The sequence below is a fragment of the Cyprinus carpio genome, unplaced genomic scaffold (assembly GCF_018340385.1).
Source record: "Cyprinus carpio isolate SPL01 unplaced genomic scaffold, ASM1834038v1 S000006746, whole genome shotgun sequence".
Taxonomy (NCBI): Eukaryota; Metazoa; Chordata; class Actinopteri; order Cypriniformes; family Cyprinidae; genus Cyprinus; species Cyprinus carpio.
In genome coordinates, this window is record NW_024879345.1 from 3,595,381 (window position 1) to 3,617,061 (window position 21,681).

Sequence of the window (21,681 nt, forward strand, 5' to 3'; positions counted from 1 at the left end):
CATTTCTCTCTGCTTCAGCCAGTGCTTGTTAGTGATGATGCTCTGTGTGTCATTTTGTGTGTTGTTCAGTTATTCAACTTTATTGTGAGCAGTAATGACGCAAGATATGACAGCAAATAAGGTGCTACAAAGAACTAATGTATGGGGAAGCTTTCCTGTTGGTCATTGCAGGTAGAGGAAATACAATGACTAATGACCAAAAATATCAGCATGGATTAATATTTGGAAAAATATTTCCAAGATGATTTGCTTAACACAGTATCTGAACATAGCCTTTGGAAGATCTCTCTCTCTCTCTCTCTCTCTCTCTCTCTCTCTCTCTCTCTCTCTCGCTCTCATCACACACACACACACACACACACACACACACACACACACACACACACACACACACACACACACACAAACACACAGACAAAAGTCGAGTTGCCATGTTCAAGCGAAATCCTTTATATAAAAGTGTTTAAATAGTGTTCTGCATGTAATGGTGTTTCCCTGTCTGTGGCTCCCCGGGGCTGAACATAGAAGCACCTATTTGAAAAAAGAATGGATTGTTTAAAGTTACATGAAATCAGATAACGAGTTTGAATAATACTTACTTGGTTCTCATTTGAAATTTGATCAGATTAAACAGATTTTGAAACTATTGGCATGGATTGTATTGTGCAAAAATGTGAAGAATTCCTACTGAATATCTCAACTAAATCTTCTTGTTCTTCTTGTTTTATTAAACTTGATGGAAGCAAATCAAAAGATAAGATTTATATACATTACAAATTCTGATTTAATGAATCATGTCAACATCGATTTTAATTATCATTCTTTGTCCTGAGCCTACAGTAAGTCACATTACAACACATCCTCATGATGAGTCAATAATTGTTTCATTTCACCTCTAGAGCCTAATATATAGGCAAAACAATAAATTAGTTCTTCTAGCTTCTAGTCTTGGATGTGGTTCCAACCAATATACTGTAGGCTATAGCCAGTTTATATGTGGATGGTTGTCCCTTTTGTGGCAGTTTGTTGATATTAACACATCACTGTCCTCTAATAAGTTGATGCACATGTTTACATCACAGTGTTCGATTGAATTACTTTATTGTTCATGTAGTTAATGAAATCTGTTGTTTATTTGCTTTTACTTAAATAGTATGTACCTTGCTGGTTTGCTCATGTTATATTATCATCTGAATGTCAGGAAACAAGGTATCATAAGTGTAAGATTCATACTTCCCATTAGAGTGAAGTCTTTGTATCCAGGGGTCTATTTTAGAGCACTGCAGTATCCTAGGGCAGTGTTTCAGAACGAAGGCTTCTCTCTCTGACTCCTCCGGTCTGTCTGTTAATTGCCCCACGCCTGCTCAACACTCAAGTTTTGGCACCAGCAAGCTTTCTCTCTGGCTGTCTTTGCGTTAAACACATTTTGTGTTTCCAGAACATTGGGTGTCTCATCAGTGCCCTACTTAGTCACTGAGCATTGAATGCAGTCTCTCTGGGGCAAGACACCCACCTAAAGAGCTTTTGTTTGGTTTTGAGGACTGTAGCAGATCTTGCACACCAACCTTGGCCTGCATTCTAAACTATCTTTTGATGCTAAGCAAAGAAAATCGCTCAGTGTTTGCTAGAACCAGCACAGAATAGTGATGGTGTTTCTGTTCAGGTGGTGAGAGGCATCCTTAAAGGGATAGTTCACCCAAAAATGAAAATTGCCCCATGATTTACTCAGCCTTAAGCAATCCTAGTATGTGTCTTTATTCTTTCAGACAAATACAATTGGTGTTATATAAAAAAAAAAAAAAATCTGGCCCTTCCAAGCTTTATAACGACAGTGAATGGGCGTTGAGATTTTGAAGGCCAAAAAAGTGCGTCCATCCATCATAAAAAGTGCTACAAAAGTGCTCCATATTGGTTAATAAAGACCTTCTGATGAGAAGCAATGCATGTGCAAGAAAAATATCCATATTTAAAACTTTATAAACCATAAACTGTTGTACAAGTGCTCACGAGAGAGTGGGATTTAGCAGATGTTATAGGACGTAGGCGTAGCATAAGCTCCGTTGCGAATATACTGGTCCCGCGAGGATCAAGTTTTGTTTACAGCAAAGGAAAACCATTCTCCTTTTGGCTTATATCAAAATCCTCAACAATACTCCAAGTTCAGTAATGTACAAATTAGGGCTGTCAAATGATTAATCACGATTAATCACATCCAAAATAAAAGTTTTGTTTACATAATATATGTGTGTATACTGTGTATATTTATTATATATATATATATAAATACACACACATGCATGTATATATTTAAGAAGAATATGTTATGTTTATATATTAAATATATTTATATATAATATAAAATATAAGAATATAAATATTTAAATGTATATAAATGTAAATATTTTCTAAATATATAATTTATGTGTGTGTATTTATATATACATAATAAATATACCCTGTACACATACATATATTATGTAAACAAAACTTTTATTTTGGATGTGATTAATCATGATTAATCATTTGACAGCCCAGTACAAATGTAGTTTTTTTCCGTAATGAGAGAGTATTTAAATGATTATGTTTAACAAAGGGTTTAAAATAGAGTGACCATTAGTTCCACAAACACAGTATTGGTATTCTGTAGTGGTGTAGAAAAAAAATAAAAATAGCGCTGGTGGTGGATTGGCCGATTCTTAGAATTTGAAATACTCTATGTAATCTTACACTGCAAAATAATAACTCAAAAAAGATTAAAAGATAACATCATAATTATTTACTGAACCCTTAAATGAATCACGATTATATAATGAAAGCTACACTGTAAAAAAAAGTCTGTAGTTTTTACAAAATAATTTTGGCAGCTGTGGTTGCCAGAATACTTTTAAAATGATAATTATTTACTGAACCTAATCGCCAAAAACTGTGACATTTTACAGTAGAAAATGTTTATTTACAAACAAGAAAATTTTCATAAACCAGAAATTCAACTACGCACAGCTAGAGATTACGGTTGTTTTGTACCTTTAACATACTGACAACCACCTTAAACAAACTCATTGTTTCGCTTCCGAAAGCTTTATGAAGAGGGTTAGTTCACCCAAATAGTAAAATTATGTTAATATATAGAACTGCACAGAGTCGTTCATGCAACCCGTAAAAACACCATCATCTTCGGACACAGTTTAAGATACTTAAAGATTTCAGTCCGAGAGCTTACATTAAACCACAGAAAATGTATGTACGGTATGTACTGTCCACTGATAACAAAAAAGGTAATAAAAACACCATTATTTAAACAAAATACTTTCCATGTGAGCATCAGAGGGTCCGTCTGGGAATATCATTGACAGCATGACGAAAATTATAATTGATTGTTCTTTTTTTTAACAAAAATGACGACTTTATTCCACATTTTACTTCTAAAATTACATGAAATGTCTGTTGTGATCGCGACAGTTTTTCCCTGTATATGTACAGGTACGACGCTGCTGACTTGTTTTTTTGTGTAGCCCAAAAACATACAGAAAAACACATCAGCAGCGTCACTTATTTTTTACAGTGTATAAAAATCAGACAATTAATTGTGATAATCAGCATAATCGTCATAATCGCCAAAGCCCTAAAACTAATCGCAATAACCGTGACTATTTTATAGAAAATTAAATCGTCATAATCGCTATTTGACAGCCCTAGTTGAAGCTAGAGATTTGGAATGTGTGTCTATAAATTCCAACCCGGACCTCTGATGTCACATGGACTACTTTGATATTTTAGATTTAGTATTAGCTTTCTGGACGTGGACAGTGAAACCGTACATACATTTTCAATCCAGGGACCAAAGCTCTAATACTAAATCTAACACCATTAAAACTGTGTTCCGAAGTGATGAACGGGGTCCGTTACGGGAATTTTTGAACGACATCGAAAATGAGTGTTCCAATGACAAAAATTACGAATTTTTTGGCTGAACTAACCCTCCGGGTCCCTTGTGAAGAGCCGTGTTGAGTTCTTTTTCATGATGAATTCAATGGACACACTTTTTTGGACTTCAAAACTCTAGAAAACCCATCACTGCCATCGTAAAGCAGCGAAGAGTCACTGCAGTTTTTTTTTTTTTTTTTTTTTTTAGAACCCGATTGTATTTGTCTGAAAGCGAAATAAAGTCATATTTTTAGGATTTTTAAGAGTAAGTAAATCATTTTCGATGCTTCATAAATTTGGGTGACCTCTGAAAATGAAAATTTTGTGGTGTTTTTTATACCTGTTTGGAGAATACAGTAGGTATTGGTTTATCCTGTTTTGTATGGAGGGACTGAAAGCTCTCGGACTCGGAAAAAAAAAATCTTAAAATGGGTGCAATCCAGTGTGAGATGAAATTAAGAAACAATTTGGAACGACATGACTCTGTACATTAATGAATGATTATTTAAATTTTTGGCTAAGAACTAACCCTTTACACACATTAAAATGGCCGTGTTGACTTCTTTTTCATGATGAATTAATGGACGGGGTTTTTTGGACTCCATATCTAGTTCACCCAGGTCTAAGGCCTGATAAACCTTGGAAGAGCCCCGACATAGATATATTTTTTTTTTTTAGAACTCTGATTGTATTGTCTGAAAGAAGAAAGTATATACACCTAGTATGGCTTAAGACTAAGTAATCATGGGGTAATTTTCATTTTTGGATGACAGTTTGAAAATTAAGTAATGTTGTGTGATAGATGTTTCAGAATACTGGAGTTTAAAGTTACTTTGGCGTATATCTAATGATGTAATCCTGCGCATCTAGTCAGTAAAGCCATTCCCTGACGTAGCGCTAAAGCCATGCCTGCTTTTCAAATGGACCGGCATTTAATAGACAGAGCGCGCATTTCGTCAGTAAAGCCGGATCCCTGATCGGTTATCGCAGATGTATCGCCTTCGATAATGAACGCGATATTGCGTAGCTTGTCAGTGATCTACGGCTCTGTCTATTAAATGCCGCTCCATTTGAAAGCAGGTGATGGTGATTTAGCGGTAATCGGGGAACCGGCTTTACTGATGAAATGCATGTGACAATCACATGCGATATATCGCCCAGCCCTAGTATGCATAATACTTCAAGCTCAACAAACTTGTGCATTCTAAAATGTGTCAGACTGCAATTCATAACACAGTACTTTTAGAAAATAAGAAACTGAGACAGTCCTTTGGTAATTCAGAACACTTTTATCCAACGATATTGCCGACAATAAATTTTGGTTTCCAACAAATTTCACCCTGTGTACAAATTCTCATGCATATTAGAGCCAGTTGTATCTATTTTCATCAGTGTGTGCAACTTGCAACTTGAGACGGTGCATAAATAGCAAGTATTACGTTAGATTGTGAACCATGTTACATCCATCTTCTGTCTTGACACAGCTCTTTATACATGACAGCACCACTTATTCACACACTTGTGGGATGATTGTGGTTGTCATGACACATTCAACCCACTCCACAATGTGGTGGAACAGCTGAAGGCTGGATCACACAAAACCTGAGCCCTCCCTCAGAGTCTATCAGCAGCAAACCACTTCCATAGAAAATGTTCCCGTCTGAGCTGAGTAACTTTTTTCAACCCTTTTACTGTTCTATCTCGTAATTGGTGCAGCCAAACCTCCTTTGAAGTCTGTTGAAATATAGAGTGAGAAATTGTGACTTCCAAACCGTCGATTCTCTATTGTGGTGGCACTGTGCCTTTTATGCAGAACATCTCAAGGGGTTGTTTCACCAACTTTCCAAATTTGTATTCACTCAACAGTCTGTTTTTAAAATTAAGGAATTCAAATGAGGTGTGAAGAGCTGATGTGGCCTCATTCTGGAAAGGGAAGGACGTTATTAAGCTAATGGATGCCAAACCATATTGTTTCACTTCCTCTGATACTGAAGTGACTTTTTAAATTGATAAAATGATTGCCATATGCAAGCTATAGTTTTTTCAATAATTGTGCCATTCAAATGCAGACTAATGAAATTGCTCATTTCCTGTACTGGCAATGTTTGACTTGAGATCTGTCATTGCTAAAATCATTCTCAACTTGCGTCTTTCTATATGTGTAATTAGACGTTAGCTCAAAGTGAATGGAGGATTGTGGCTTGGGATATTTCCTAACATTGTCTCACTTTGATCAACTATAAAACATAATTACATTGGAGAGAAACATGCTATCTGAGACAATTACACATCTGACTATCATATGATATGAAAAATGAGATCAAATTAATGTGCGTGAACAACTTTGCGTGTTTCCGGGTTCATCTGCTTACATGTACATGTTTTATAGTAGAGGTCGACCGATATTGGATTTTGCCGATACCGATAGCTAGGTTGGACCACACTGGCTGATACAATTAATTAACCAATAGTTTTTAAAATGGATACTGAACAAAAACTAAAATAGTGCTTTATTTTCAAAAAAATAAAATAAAATATAAAATAAAAAAAATGGTACTGAGCCATACTAATAGTAGTAGTAGTAGTAGTAGTAATAAAAGTAATAATAATAATAATAATATTGATAACAGTAATAGTAAATGTTGAAATTACCACACTCTAATAGGGCCCTATGAAATCAGTTTAATTTTTTCCTAAATTCCATTTTATTTATTTCCAAATTCCGTTATTTAATTTTTCTGGAATTTCCTTTTTTTTTTTTCATTTTAATTTTTCTCCACTCCTTTTTAATAGTTAAATTAAAGTTTATTAATCATAAAGCAAGTCTAATTGATTAAAATCATGAAACTTATACATTTTCAAATCAATTTAATGAAAGTTTAACAAAAATTACATGATCCTATGAAATGTTTTCTTTTTTCTCACCATATTTTTTTATTGTTACCAAATTCTGTTTTAGCATGTCTAATTATTTGAACGCATAAAACAACTTAATTTATTTATTTATTTTTCTTAAAGAAGCCTAATGAGTTTTTCCCCTCAAAAATTCTGTGTGTATTTACATTTTTATTGTTATCAAATCAAGGCAGGAAACATTAATTTTATTTGTCTTTTAATTACTGAAAATTGAGGAAACTTTTGTGGCAAACGAAGGGGATTTACTATTAAAATTAAAACATGGAAGAAATGTTGTGTGATTATTCCTTAAAAAATAATGTTTGTTTCATTTTAGTAGTAGTAGGATATGTACATTCTACTGAAAAATAGACTTCAAAACCTGACTTTTATTTTGACGGGTTGCCGTGAATATCTTCTGTGCATGTGGTATGATGCTTTTGCTCAAATCAAATGGTCAAATGCTCATGAAGTGACTCTCAGAGTAGTTCTGGAGATGTTCTTCATGTGTTTTCGTCCTCATTTAGTGAGACGGCAGACGCTGAAATCACAGTGAGCGTCACACGCGCTAAACTGTGAATTTCATTTTTATGAATGGATTCCGCGATTCCATCCTTGTTTCTGCATCGCGGAAAACATAGGGCCCTACTATTATACCAGCACAATATATACTCTCACACTTTAACTGCTTCTGTTATTGAACACTTAAGTGATTATCTAATCAAAATAAAAGAGCAGCTGAGTCTAGGAGAACTCACACCGGTGTCACAAAACGGACACAAGTTTACTGCAAGAATGAACAATGAGTCAAAAATAAGTTTGAAGTTCAGTGTTTAAAAAACGGAGCAAACGGAAAGAGCGATCTATATTATAGCTCTATAAATGAAACATACATACTTTATAAGAGCCACAGAAAGACAAACGTTTCGATGAAAATGTTCAATATACAATTCATTAACAATGATTCGGGGTGAATATAATGTAATTTAATGGAAACTATGTGAATGGCGCTCTGAGGCGCGGCAAGATTTTCTGTCTGAAGCTTCTCGCTCTGTTCAGCTTGCAGCGTCACATGTCTAAACAAACAGCACGTGCTGTCAGTGATTTCAACCACTAGAGGCCACTCTTGCACAAAACAGAGCCTTCTCAGCCGCTCCAGCAATGGACGAAACGCGGAAAACTATCGGCATGGATTTTACCGATAACCGATTGTTCCAGCAATCAACTATTGGTGCCGATTAATCATCAAAACCGATACATCGGTCGACCTCTATTTTATAGTATATTTTATTACTAAGTTGTATACTGAATTTGGTTCTCTAATCACTGTCTTAATGCATTAAGCCATTTTTTATAATGGTTTTCTGTGGAGAATGCTTAACAATTTAGCGCATTGCATTCATATTCTGGGCACATTTACTTGTCGGTATACTATGCATTATCAGTAATGTGTATACTGAATTGTGTCTTTTAAAATGAATGTGTTTATACATTAGTAGCCTACTTAGTACAAACTTGGTAGAAATAATTGGTGGGCAGCGAAGGAAAGCCTTTTTTTGGCCTCCACGTGGGCATTACTAAAAGAGTGTGACATCGCATAAAAACCATGAATACACAAGTATCCCAACAGGTAGTCCAATTTATTTAATCTGAACTTCAAGCTTGTTAACGGTAGCCTGTGAGGTTGAGCAACTCCATTATGGCTTGTAGATAGTAGAAAGCCTTGCATTATGTAATGTAATGAAGCACCGATGAGCAAACATTATCTGACCCTCCTCACTAGCGCTGTAATGTGGTCGCACCAGATGCAGAATTGATTTGACCAGGAAAGGAACTTTTAAGATGAAGGGATGTGAGACTTCAAATAGCAGTAAGCTTAGGTACCATTTATGTAATCATCCTTTACAAAAATATACTGTGACAATAACATGGTATCAGATGGTAATACTGAATGGTTATCATGCTCATATCATGAAATTTACATGGTACTCCAAGGTACTTCAAAGAATAAAATCATGTTGTTGTCCAAAGTTGTACTTGAAGGGTTAAAATCTCTTCATTTGCTGTTCATGTCAATGTTTCAGTTGGCTGCTATAGAATGTTAATGAAGAACAGCATAATGGTCCATGAATAGACAATGCTGCTATGTCATCTTCTATAACTGGAAGATGATTATTTCAGTTTACATCTCTCTCTCCATCTCTTGAAGGGGATTAGAGTACATTGTTTTTACAATAAGGAACAGATGTTTGAGGGGAGGATGTTATGGATGAGTTTATCTCAAAGTTGGATTTTGAAATGAAGGCACGTTAAGCAAGTGGGCTGCCCAAGAGAGGAAGTGATGCTAAACTGTTTCCTGATTTCTTTAAAAAGTCTAAACCACAGTCATTCAAACACTTGTGCTTTGTGGGCCAGTGAAAATATTCAATGAACCTTGAATTAAGATTAGATAAAGACTATGTGTTGTTTGAAAAAGTAGAGATGTAATCTAGCAGAGCAAAACATTCTTTTGTTTTTGCAAAACAATTTTCTTACAATTGCGAGTTTGTAACTCAGAATTCTGACTTTATATTTCAGTATTGTGAGTTCTGAAAAAAAAAAGTCAGAATTGACTGTTTATATCACACAATTCTGAAAAAAAAAAAGTCAGGATTACGAAATGTAAATTTGCAATTGCGAGAAAAAGTCAGAATTGTGAGATAAAAAGTTGCAATTACCTTTTAATTTTTTTTATTCAGTGGCGGAAACAAGCTTTTATATAATGTACATATACAATGCCTAAAAAAAGTAAGTGGCTTATATGTTATTTTACTCTAAAATACTGTTTATGTAACTATATGAATTAACAGGGAAATGAAATGTGTCCTTCTGTGACACATGATCACATTTATGTTTTGTATAAATAATTATGATATTCTCACATCACTCAAGTCTTTTCAAATCTGATTTTCTTTTATCCATAGAACACAAAAGTAGCTGAACAAAAGTACCATTAAAATAGTCTTTACAATTATTATAGACTCTCTTATAAGTGTGCTTTATTCTAAGTCTTTATATTTGCGCCTGCACATGCAAACAATTAACGTGAAGATGCAAAGATTTGCTTTCCACAGAACACAGGGGTAAAAGAAATGAAATGTAAATTAGTAACTTGTGACAGAATTCAAATTTTTTGAGGTCACTATTCATTTTATATCATATTTATTGATGTCTGAAAATGGGTTGTGTAACACTGTGTGTGTTTGCACAAGATACACATCAGGAAAAGCTACTGCCGCAGGTGCATTCACCTAAAAACCTGTTGAGGGAAATCATTCATTCCTGCCATGGGGTCTTTGCTCTTAAGAAGAGACCACTGGGCCTTGCCACTGCCATATAACCCTTATCTGATCAACAGCTTGTACATTTTCCAGCAGATGCAGCCAGATCAGCACTGACATTTGCCATGTAATATTGAGGTTAGGGTAAAGGCCAAGAGTTCTAAAGCAATGTCAGTGAGGAAGGGCAGCGAGCGACTGAGGTCTTATCAGTGAGTGTCAGTCCTCAGTGTGTAATAAGGCAGGATTTTGGCTTAGCTGTGTTGGGTGTCGACTCTTTAAAATCAGATCATATCACACAGTCTTAGCGGGATACTCAGTAGGCCAAAGAAGCACATGCATGCTGGAGTGTTTTATCTGTGAAACACTTGCAATGGTTAAACCCTATTTATTTGTGAATGCTTAACTTCATTTAAAGGTGTTCAAGCAAACACAATTATCAGCTTATTTACAAAATGCTGGTAAAACCAATATAAAGAAATGTAGAGATTGAAGGATGGAACATAACGGGATGGAAATGTAGAACTAAAGTTTGCCATAGCTCAGTGAGGCAGTGAAGGTGTCAACTTGAAGTTTTAAACATCTTTTGAAAATTTGATAAAATCATACAGATTTCTGTAAATGTATCATGATGGAATGTTTTTTTTTTAATGCAAACAACCCAATACAAGAAATACATCAAAGAATTTGAAAGAATGCTACTTTCTCATGTTTTCACATTTAAAAAAAAATGTTTTAGTCATGATGGGGACATGACAATATACTGCATTACAAAAATATCTTGGTTATCTGTCCTGAAAGCATCCACTGTGATGTAGATGCAGATACTTGCACTGTATATGATATCATATATCAGGTAGTTTAAGTCAGATTATTCAAATCAAAACAGATTTAAAGCAAATGTTGAATGTTACATTTGGATATGCTTTAGGGGTTTCTTACCTCTGATCATTACTCTTCCTATGTCACATTTATGTCATGTGAATCGTTCATTAGTTCTGAGTTCTGTGTTAGACCATTCTGTATGTTTCATGATGTGAAATGCTTGAACCTATTCAAAACTTGACTTCAAAGTGTCATGAAACCCCTTCATCTCTAAGAAATGACTGTGGGTGTACTTCATCTAAACCCCCTTTTCTCTATGTTATTTTCTGTATTTTCAGAATGCTCTCTTCCAAAATGTGAACCCAAGCTTGAGTTACCCAGTCACACAGGTAAGTTTATATTGTGTTGTTTTGTTTCATTTGTTCAGGTTGTTTGTGCACAGTCTCCTTTTAGGTATTAGCATTGGTTAAGTTTTTTGAGATGTTTAATCAAATTCATATGCCATTTATACTAGGCTGCTGCACATAATTGTTTGGTTTCGGTTTTGATTTGATTAGTTTTAATGTCTTGAAATCCAGATTCAGCAATGTGGAATACCATCTTTTATCTGTGAAGCTAATTCGGTTAAGTGAACTGTTCTAACACTACTAAGCTGATTCCTTATTTGGTTTTTGGCTGATTTAACCTATTGATGAAACTAAATGTATTTATTTGCTTTCATTAGGTCATGCTACATTGGGTTCTTACAGGGTGAAGCTAGTGTTTACTCTTTTATTGTGCATTTTCTAAACTAGATTCAGTACAAATGCAGCTGAACTGAGTCTGAATTGTTGTGACTTGTGAGTGTGTGATGTGACATACAGCCAAATATGGTGACCCATACTCAGAATTCGTGCTCTGCATTTAACCCATCCAAAGTGCACACACACAGCAGTGAACACACACCGTGACACACACCCGGAGCAGTGGGCAGCCATTTATGCTGCGGCACCCGGGGAGCAGTTGGGGGTTCGGTGCCTTGCTCAAGGGCACCTCAGTCGTGGTATTGCTGGCTTGAGACTCAAACTCACAATCTTAGGGTTAGGAGTCAAACTCTCTAACCACTGGGCCATGACTTCCCCCAAAACATTGAATTGTTGATGATATCATTGTACTAGTTATACTGAAAATCGCATGTATATATGAAGTCTGAAATAGATTATTCACTTTTCACTTTTATATTAGGAAATTGTTTTTTTCCCCCTTTTCAATCATGCAGTCAGCAGGTTCTAGGACATATTTGGGAAGTAACTATACTTGACCCAGTTATGTCTAATATTAGTTGAACATTTGTTCGTCCCAGGATAATATCTTCGGCAGCCAGCTGACACAGTTAATATCTGGTTCTTTAGATTTGTTACAGTATTAATTTAATTTAGCTTGATAACACCCTAAAAAATAATAACATTTGGATAGTTTCATCAAACCCAGTGTATGTAAAACAAAATGCAAAATTTCTAATATTTCAAAAATAAATTGCTGAGGAATTCGCCATGCTGCTTATATGAATAACTGTACCGTCTCTTGTCCATGTCTTTATCTCATTGTTACCCAAGGCACACAAAACATTTCTGTTAGTGCCAATGATCTAAATCAGTTCAATAAGCATGTCTAAATATAAATGGGGGTGTACAACATTTCTTTGTTTCTCACATTCGTCCCCTATGGCACTTTTCAGATGAGACCCCAGCTTGTTATTCATTTCAAGCTGTGTCTTTAAAAATCAGCTCTCTAATGACTACTGACCCTCAAAACTACAGCAATCAACAATAAGGACAGATCCAAATAAATATGTCCAAGTCTTCAAGATTTTTGTTTCTTATTACATTACATTAACTAATAACATAAACTCATAACAACAAATGAGAAAACATTTTTAAACCCAAACCCTAGCAAATAAAAATGTAGGTTGGTGATTGTAGGCAAGTGAGCTCTGCCCTGTTCCCAGCAGTGGTTTACTCTTTCTCTAATTGGAGACTGAAGTGTATTAGATCCATGCCGAGATGTGCTGGAATCTGTTATGTTCTCAGGTTCAGAGGAAGTCACTCGCACAATGGACATCTCCAGAGGAGGTCTTTATGCTGTCTGCCAAAGTCCTCGACATGCTCATCACCCCCAATCAGTCCCACCATAGCTACTGGCCAGTAGAGTAAACATGAAGGCTCCAAAGATTCTTTAGTACCCAAAACCTTAAAACACCTCTTTCAGACAGATGGACACACACTAACACTTTGGTAGGCTTCTGTCCAAACCAGCTTTCAAGAATAAGAATAAGTCTTATACAACGGTGTGTTGATGTGTTGATGTTTTATAATAACTTTGTAGTTCAGTTAGTTTGATATATAAAGCAATATGATAAAAAAGGGTGGTTAACACAAAATATACCTTTGCAGTTATGTGAGGTTAGAACATTTCTGAATGACCGAATGCACTAAAAGCAAGATACTTGTCATTTATGCGAGGGTAGCTGTTTAGTTAAAGCTAAAATGTGCAAGTTTTAGTGTTTACTGATGTGCAGTAAAGAACAGAAAGTTTAAAGAACACAAACTGACCAGCACTTGGCCACACCAGCTAGAGACATCTTCTTCTCGACAGCATTTATAAATAGCTGACCTAGTCCAAGTGGACTATTTTTCCAGGTTGCCTTTGAAATAGGGCTTGCATATCACCAATAGCTAGCATAGTTTTCAGATGCAGTTTAATAAAGCAGTTGTTGGATCACAGTCTTTCATTTTTCTTTTTGAATCCAAATTCTTTATTTATTGGGTCAATATCAGTTCTTAAATCCTGAGAACTGATTAGTCTAGCCTGCTTTCAGTTAATGAATGGAACATTGTAGCACGCCTAATAAATCGCTTTGTGCTTTATTACTTTTGTTATGAAACAAAGTCTCATAATTCAGATTTGGTCCATTTTATTACAATATTCAAAAAATAAATGTGACCCATGCTGCCAAAATGTCGATTTTAGTCAAAATTGAGGTTTTGGAGGTTGCTCCAAATAGTAAACATCTAAAGTTATCTTTATTTGTATGTTTTCTATTTTCTCTTCTTGTTTCTCACGCTGTTGTCTGAAACGTGATTAATAGGCGCTTCCGACTAGTATAATAATAAATAAATATCTTTATAATTTTGCTGGTTAAAATGTCTCACACAAGCATCAAAGGCATTTCACATAAAATCTAACATAACACTTCTCCAGGCAGCAATTTTACATTACTGCACTGGTCATAACTCAGAAGTGCCCCTTTCCTGTGTCTAATTCTGTAATTCACTCATAACATCATTGTCTGATGGTCAGTACCACTTTTATCACTTTTATCAATAGGTGTCAGATTGCCAGTAATATTCCCATGCCGACTGCTTGACTAGTCATACATTATACCCTATTAGATTTAAATCATATACATATAGGCTATATATATATACTGTGTCTCCTGTTTTCCAGAATCTTCCTGAAGCCAGATAGAAAATACTGATATATTTACTGAAAGCTTTACTAGACAGTTTATGCATGAAATTGCATTATGTAAATGGCCCTCCCTGCTGTTTACATAGCACCCTGCAGTTAGTGCTAGCGTTAGTTGGGCTAATTCTAGTGTGTTTACTCAATGTAAACAGGCAAAATAATTGTCCTCCAAGGAGTTTGCTTGTTGTACTTAGAATGGAATATCAAGCCAACATATTATTTTCTGAATATGTTCAGGGTGTGGAGATGTTCTATTTGCATTTTTGAAGTGCATTCCAGTTTTGTGGTGATGATTTCCTGGGTGACACTGCTAATGTGATTTCCAGTTGATTGATGCAAAAAGGTGGTAGAGAAGCTTCTAAAGTGTTGGGGCCAAATTTGATTTTGTTATAAACATATTCCTGCCAGTGGGTAATTGCATTACATATGTATCATCATGTAGTTTATTCTCAGTTCAGCAGTACAATTAGGCTAACTTTAAATGATTCAGATAAATGTAATATAATTACAGGACAACTTGGTTTATTTGTCCAGCATCTGGAATCATGATACAATTTTCTCATGTTTTTAACAACATGAGATTTAAGACAAATTTCAAATGAAAAGGCATCCTTCAGTTATTTCTCAGACGACAGTCAACTGAAATATGTCAAATAACGAACCTAATTGAAATTTCAAAATAAATCCGAAATCAAATTAACATATTATACAAATGAAAGAAATCTGTTCATATAAACAAATTAAGGCTTTGTCTGTGTTGTTTTCATTTACAATTAGAGCCAACCACTGCCTTTTAATCACAATGCAAACAAAAATGTTGCATACCTGCAGCTTGAACATATTTTGAAATAAATTGGACTGCAAAAGTAAACCAGGCAGCAAAATAATCAGGTGCGTGTCATCCCATCACAATGACATCCCTACAGTGCACTAAGCTGTCTTGCAAAAGAACATTTTGATAGACTGATTAAGCAGTTCTCCTGGCCTCTCTCTCCTTTTCATGATGTTACCGTTACCCAGATTTTACCCCGCACTTTCAGTCAGTCTCACTTCCACTTCCACTGTACTTCTAACTTCAGCTGTTCTCGGAGCAGCCTCAACTCTGATCATTAGCTGGGGTGGGATCTGCGATTTTATTGGGTTCCTCTCCTTTTTGTAGCTGACTGAGTTGAAATAATTAATAACCATCAGAGTAAACCGTTTTTATGGAGGGGAGAGAGGAGATATTTGGAAAGCATTTTTAAATCTGCTTTAAACATTAAATACAAAAAATATTATATTGTATATTGTTAATATTATTATAACTTCTTGCAAAAATAAATATAATATTCAAGTGCTTTTATGACATCAGTAACAGTAACCAGTGCACCCTGATAGTCATGGCAACATTGCACGCTGATTCCCTTTACAGGATGCATTGAAAAGGCAGCTAGAAGCAGGAAATATGTATGTATAAGTTAATTTGTACGGAACATCATCAGACTTCATCTGTGCGCATGTTACAGTCATTGCATTAGGGACTGGATGCGTAATGTAGTACAGTATCCGCACAACACCAGCAGCGCATTGCGGCAGCTGTACAGTAGATGTCGAGCACGTCCGGCATTGTATGTATGTTTCTTAGCCATCTTCTAAACCTTTGGGTTACAAGTCAGACTCTGTAACCATTTTAACAATTACAATATTTATTTATATCATAATCTGCGTGACCCAGTTTTTGCCTTTCTTTGATGACGCTTCAGGGTGTTTCAATTAAACGCTCCATTGTGTTTCAAATAAAAAAAAATATTGTCAGCAAAGTCCACTTCAATGGATATCCCATGCTTGGGGAGTAGGGAGCAGTGAACACTGTGTAGGGACCCTGTCAGTCGGAACCACTGATCTATAATAGAGAACTGGATTGCTTATGACTTCATGAAAGTGAAGCCGTCGTGCCTTCATATTGGTAATCCCTAGTACTCCCATACATTTGAATTATTAGAAAATTGTATGAATTTAATGAGAAAACATCACCTAACAAGTCAGAGTTTTTAAATCTGAAGTATCTGTGTACATTCTTACAATACAAACACATTAGGCATGTAAACAGTTATTTTTTTTTAAATGTCAGGGATTTCCCTATACTTATTAAAAACCTACGTTCATTACAGTAGCGAACATCATGAACATGATAAACATCAGACGGACACGACCTCAACATATATATATATATATATATTATATATATATATAACAAATTGATAGTGCTCATTCTGAAATCTGAAGAAAGATGTATGTTTTGTATACACATATACCTTTATTCGCCTTGTACAGTTATTCATTGTTTATATAATTTTTTTATAGTGTTTTTATTCGTACAGTAGTTAACTGCAAATGTTTCAACAATAATTTTGTTAAAAGCATTCATTTTGAAGCAGGTAATGATTTAAACGGTGGTTAAATGAATTATTTATTTAGCATACAACATTTTACATGGAAACGGTAATGCTAGTAAACATATCTGCGCAATCTTGGAGAGGCTGAAATAGATGTTGCTCAATCAGGACATTAAAAATATACACATCATAATTTATTTAGAGAAATAAATGACTACATACAGTATGGACATGAAGCTTTATTTCAATATGGTAAGTACATACATATAACATAAAAACTAGTCCCGTTTGACTGATTTGCATCAAATCGGGTGATTTTAGGTCAGCGGTTTGCATGTGACTCAATGGTGCTCTCTGCTGGTAGGGATTAGTAAGATGGCGGATCGAACACTTCCGGTGGCTTCACTGCGTGTTGGCAGTTTAGAACGATGAGCGATCCAGTCATAAATAGATCAGTGGTCAGAACGCACCTTCCGGCAGCAAGGTGGCGCTTATGGAACAGCGGCAATATATAGCATTTCCTTGGTTACCGCTGTAAACAAAGCAGCACTGCACTTATAAATACTACATTAATAATAATATTAATAATAAATACAACATGTAAACCTTTCTGAAGACATTCACTTCCCATCATAGATAACATTGATATAAACTCCCAGCCCATCCCCAAATGCATCGTGATTCGTTTAACATTTTAACTGACTTGAATCTTCATATAATCCATAATACACACACACACCCACCCACACATATACTGAGATTTTATATATATATATATATATATATATATATAACACACACACACACACACACACACACACACATATATATATACTGTATAAAGCATTCATGCATGTCAGCTGGGACCATGCCTCTGGTGCTCAGATCACCACCGTCTCATCAGCCCTGCCCCCAACCACCTAACTAACCAATCGCATTCCACTGAGAATAGCTTTCATCCAATAGCAAACCATGAGATCATAATGGGGTCTGTCACAGAGCTGCGTGCAGGGCCCCTTGTATTGACTGTAGGAGATGAGAAGGGAAGATGGCAGTGAAAGGGAAGGGAGGAGAGAAATTATAGCCTTGGTTTCATCAAGCCTTGCCTTACTACAGCTGCTGACTGTGTTTATGGCTGAAGATTTTTGCTAGATGCTTCAGAAAAGGAATAATGGCCTTGCAGATCCTCTCGGCAGGGATTTGTAAGTGATGTTTCTGTGATTACCTGCTGTGACTGTGCAGTTTGTTGTGTTTTACAGCGTGATATAGATTATACCTAGGGACTGTATTTGGATTTGTGGCACTCTGTGCTTTTGATTAACATTTCAAACACGATCACTGTATATTACACATGACGATGTTCTATTTCAAAATAGAATGCATGCTTATAGTCTTTTTTGGTGTCTCTGATGGGATAGGCTTTGGAATTTCTTTTGTGTAAAATGCTGGTTTAGTTGTGCTTTGTTTTGTTTATGCTCTATATGTAGCCTTTATAATCATCTTTATAGCAGAAAGTGTTACATTCATCTCACAGTGATGTAGCAGTTCTTACTGAATAGATTGGAATAGATAATTCTATGTATGCTCAGTCTGCTGTGAGTAACTTGTGAACATGGATTGGTCGTTGGTATCCTGAGCTATATGTGTCCTTGCTGGGTTCTGTGTTTTCATTGGCTCAGGCCTCAGATGCCTGTACGGTTTGGTGCGGTGTGGTTAGAGGCCGTTAGAGTAATTTGCCTATATGATTTCCTCTTCCTGATGCCATGTGTTTTCAGTGAAGCAATAAAATCTCAAGCTATTGTTTCTTTCCAAAGTAAAACATAGGTTTATAGGTTCTTAAACATTGAACATTTTTTGACAAGTTGGGGAAGTTGTGGCCTAATGGTTAGAGAGTCGGACTTGCAATCCAAGGGTTGTGAGTTCGAGTCTCGGGCCGGCAGGAATTGTGGGTGGGGGGAGTGAATGTACAGCGCTCTCTCCACCCTCAATACCACGACTGAGGTGCCCTTGAGCAAGGCACCGAATCCCCAACTGCTCCCTGGGCGCCGCAGCATAAATGGCTGCCCACTGCTCCGGGTGTGTGTGTGTTCACTGCTGTGTGTGTGCACTTTGGATGGGTTAAAAGCAGAGCACGAATTCCGAGTATGGGTTACCATACTTGGCTGTATGTCACGTCACTTTGTCACTTTGTCACAAGTACAATTTTCTCTGCTGTGTTGAGATTATTCTTATTGAAACAGGAAGTTGGGATGGGACTAATCAAGTTTAGTAACCTATGCTACTGGTTTTCAATCTTTCAATCTTGACATCAAATTGTAGGCCAACCCAAAAGTCTATTTCACCTTGGGTTCCCTCTGTAACTAAATAGGTTTTTCATAATAGCTGGATTAGCTGCTTTGATACAATAAGGTCTTGGTATTTGTGTAAGAGACTTTCACATTGTGATTTGGGTGGTATTTATTTACTTATTAAATGTAAGTTGTTAAGATGTTGCTAAAGGACTACATATGTAGGGCCCTATGAAATCTGTTTGACTTTTTCCTAAATTCCATTATATTTTTTTCCAAATTCCGTTTTTTCTGTTTTAATTTTTCTGGATTCAGTTTTTTTCCATTTTAATTTTTCTCAACTCCTTTTTAATAGTTAAATTAAATTTTATTAATCAAAAAGCAAGGCTAATTAATTAAAATCTTGAAACTAATACATTTTTACATCAGTTTATTAAAAGTTTAACAAAAATTACGTTTAAGGCCTTATGAAATGTTCTATTTTTTCTTACCATACTTTTTATTGTTACCAACTTCTGTTTTAGCATGTCTAATTATTTGAATGCATACAACAACTTAATTTATATATATATTTTTTTAAATTAGCCTTATGAATTTTCCCTCCAATTGAAGGCATAAAACATTAATTAAATTTATCCTTTAATTATTGAAAATTAAGCAAACTTTATTTTTTGGCAAACAAAGGGGATTAACTATTGAAATTAAAACCTGAAGAAGAAATGTTGCATGATTATTCATAAAAAAAACAAACAAAAAAAAAAAAAAAAAAAAACATGTTTGTTTCATTTAAGTAGTAGTAGTAGTAGTAGTAGGGTTTGTACATTCTACTGAAAAAATAGACTTCAAAACAAATCTGACTTTTATTTTGACGGGTTGCCGTGAATACCTTTACAGTTCTGTGTATGTGATATGATGCTAGTTTTACTCAAATCAAACGGTCAAATACTCATGAAGTGACTCTCAGAGCAGTTCTGAGTTCATGTGTTTACGTCCTCATCTAGAAAGACAGCAGACGCTAAAAACACTGCGAGCGTCATGCGCACTTCAGTAACCTTATGTGTGTAATAAACAAAACCGCGCGTCTGTGCCATTCATTAACAGAGACATGCAGAACATGCAGGATTCATATTAAAATTGACTTTTGCAGCTTAGTATTTACAGATACTAGTCTATATCGCAATTTGATTTAAGTGTAATGACCTACTTTTTATTAAGTCATTTAAAATTGGACAAATTCCGTGACATTCCGCGTTAAACTGTGAATTCCATTTTTATGACTGGATTCCGCTATTCCAGCCGCGTTTTTCACATCACAGAAATCATAGGGCCCTACATATGTTGTTTGGTTCCTCAAGAACATAAACTTTTATTTTTTTATTTTATTATTATTATTTTTTACTTCAGCTTTTGTAGTATTAACATTTCAGGTATTACTGTGTTTAATTTATTAACTACAGACCTTTTTTTACTGATACAAAAAAAAATAAAAAAATAACATGACATAACATATATATATATATATATATATATATATATATATATATATATATATAAAAAATGAAATGAAATGAAATATATATGAACATTAGTGCAACCAAAGACAGACTGACTTATGATTTATGTTTCTAAGACACTTTATTGAACAAAAATTTGTGTACGCCCATGCATACAAGATGAATTATTTGTGGTCTGTTTTGTAATGATTATACATTTTAAATGTTATACATGCTAAAGGTCATTGTATCAATGTTTAAGTGAAGAATGCTAACATATTGAGCTAATAAGCATGAGGTAACTAGATGTTTATTTTATTTATTGAATAAATAAATATAAATACACCTGCTATAAACTGTTCAACTTCTACTTCTTCAAATAAAAAAGGATACAGTAACAAATGGCACCATCCCATTTTTCTTGTGGTCTTGTAGACATTTTGCGTTTTAACAAGACCTTATCTTGGCACCTGTTCTTCAAGGTGGTTCTTTGGAGACTCTCCAACTCCCTGTCGACAGTGCCAATGTCTTGGCAAATCTTGAGATGCCCTAGAGAGCAGATCAGTTCAAAACACAGTGTATCCATCTGCACATACTGTTGCATGTTATATGTGTGAACATGCATGCACCTCATTAAAGCTGGGAAGACAGAAGTTAGATTGATATGCTTTCATATTTCAGATATATGTAGTTAATGCAGTAAAATATTCACCACATCACCATAATATATTTTACTCCTGCATTAGAGCTATAAAATATTTTAAGAGAACTTCTCCTTATGATGAATCATTTTTTATGTGTTTTCTAAAAATGCTCCAGTAAACTATGGGTTAATTTTGAATTCTCATCCCAGGAAATCCCACAACCTCACAGGCTCTAAATATTTTACAATGTTGTCAATATTCATCCATCTTTTAGAGGAAATGGTACAAATCAAAGAGACTAACTGCCAAACCAGCACTCCTTGCTTAACACTGCTGAAAACTTAAGATCATCGTTCCTCCATCTTCTCCCTCTAAACAAACAGAGGGCCTGCAGGTGGATGTGTCTGCTGGTT

At 35.2% G+C, this 21,681-nt stretch overlaps 1 protein-coding gene across 5 annotated transcripts in view; it reads left to right on the forward strand.

Annotated features, from left to right (window-relative positions):
* Positions 1 to 21,681, forward strand: part of LOC109068738 (triple functional domain protein-like) — a 135,944-nt gene that overhangs the window by 1,069 nt on the left and 113,194 nt on the right. For 4 of the 5 annotated variants that reach the window (XM_042755756.1, XM_042755757.1, XM_042755752.1 and 1 more), the window contains exon 2: positions 11,300 to 11,350. In XM_042755756.1, coding sequence (XP_042611690.1) covers positions 11,300 to 11,350 — 51 coding nt within the window. Of the gene's footprint in view, positions 1 to 11,299; positions 11,351 to 17,860; positions 18,046 to 21,681 lie in introns of those variants that run through there. The other variant, XM_042755754.1, reaches the window with a different exon arrangement.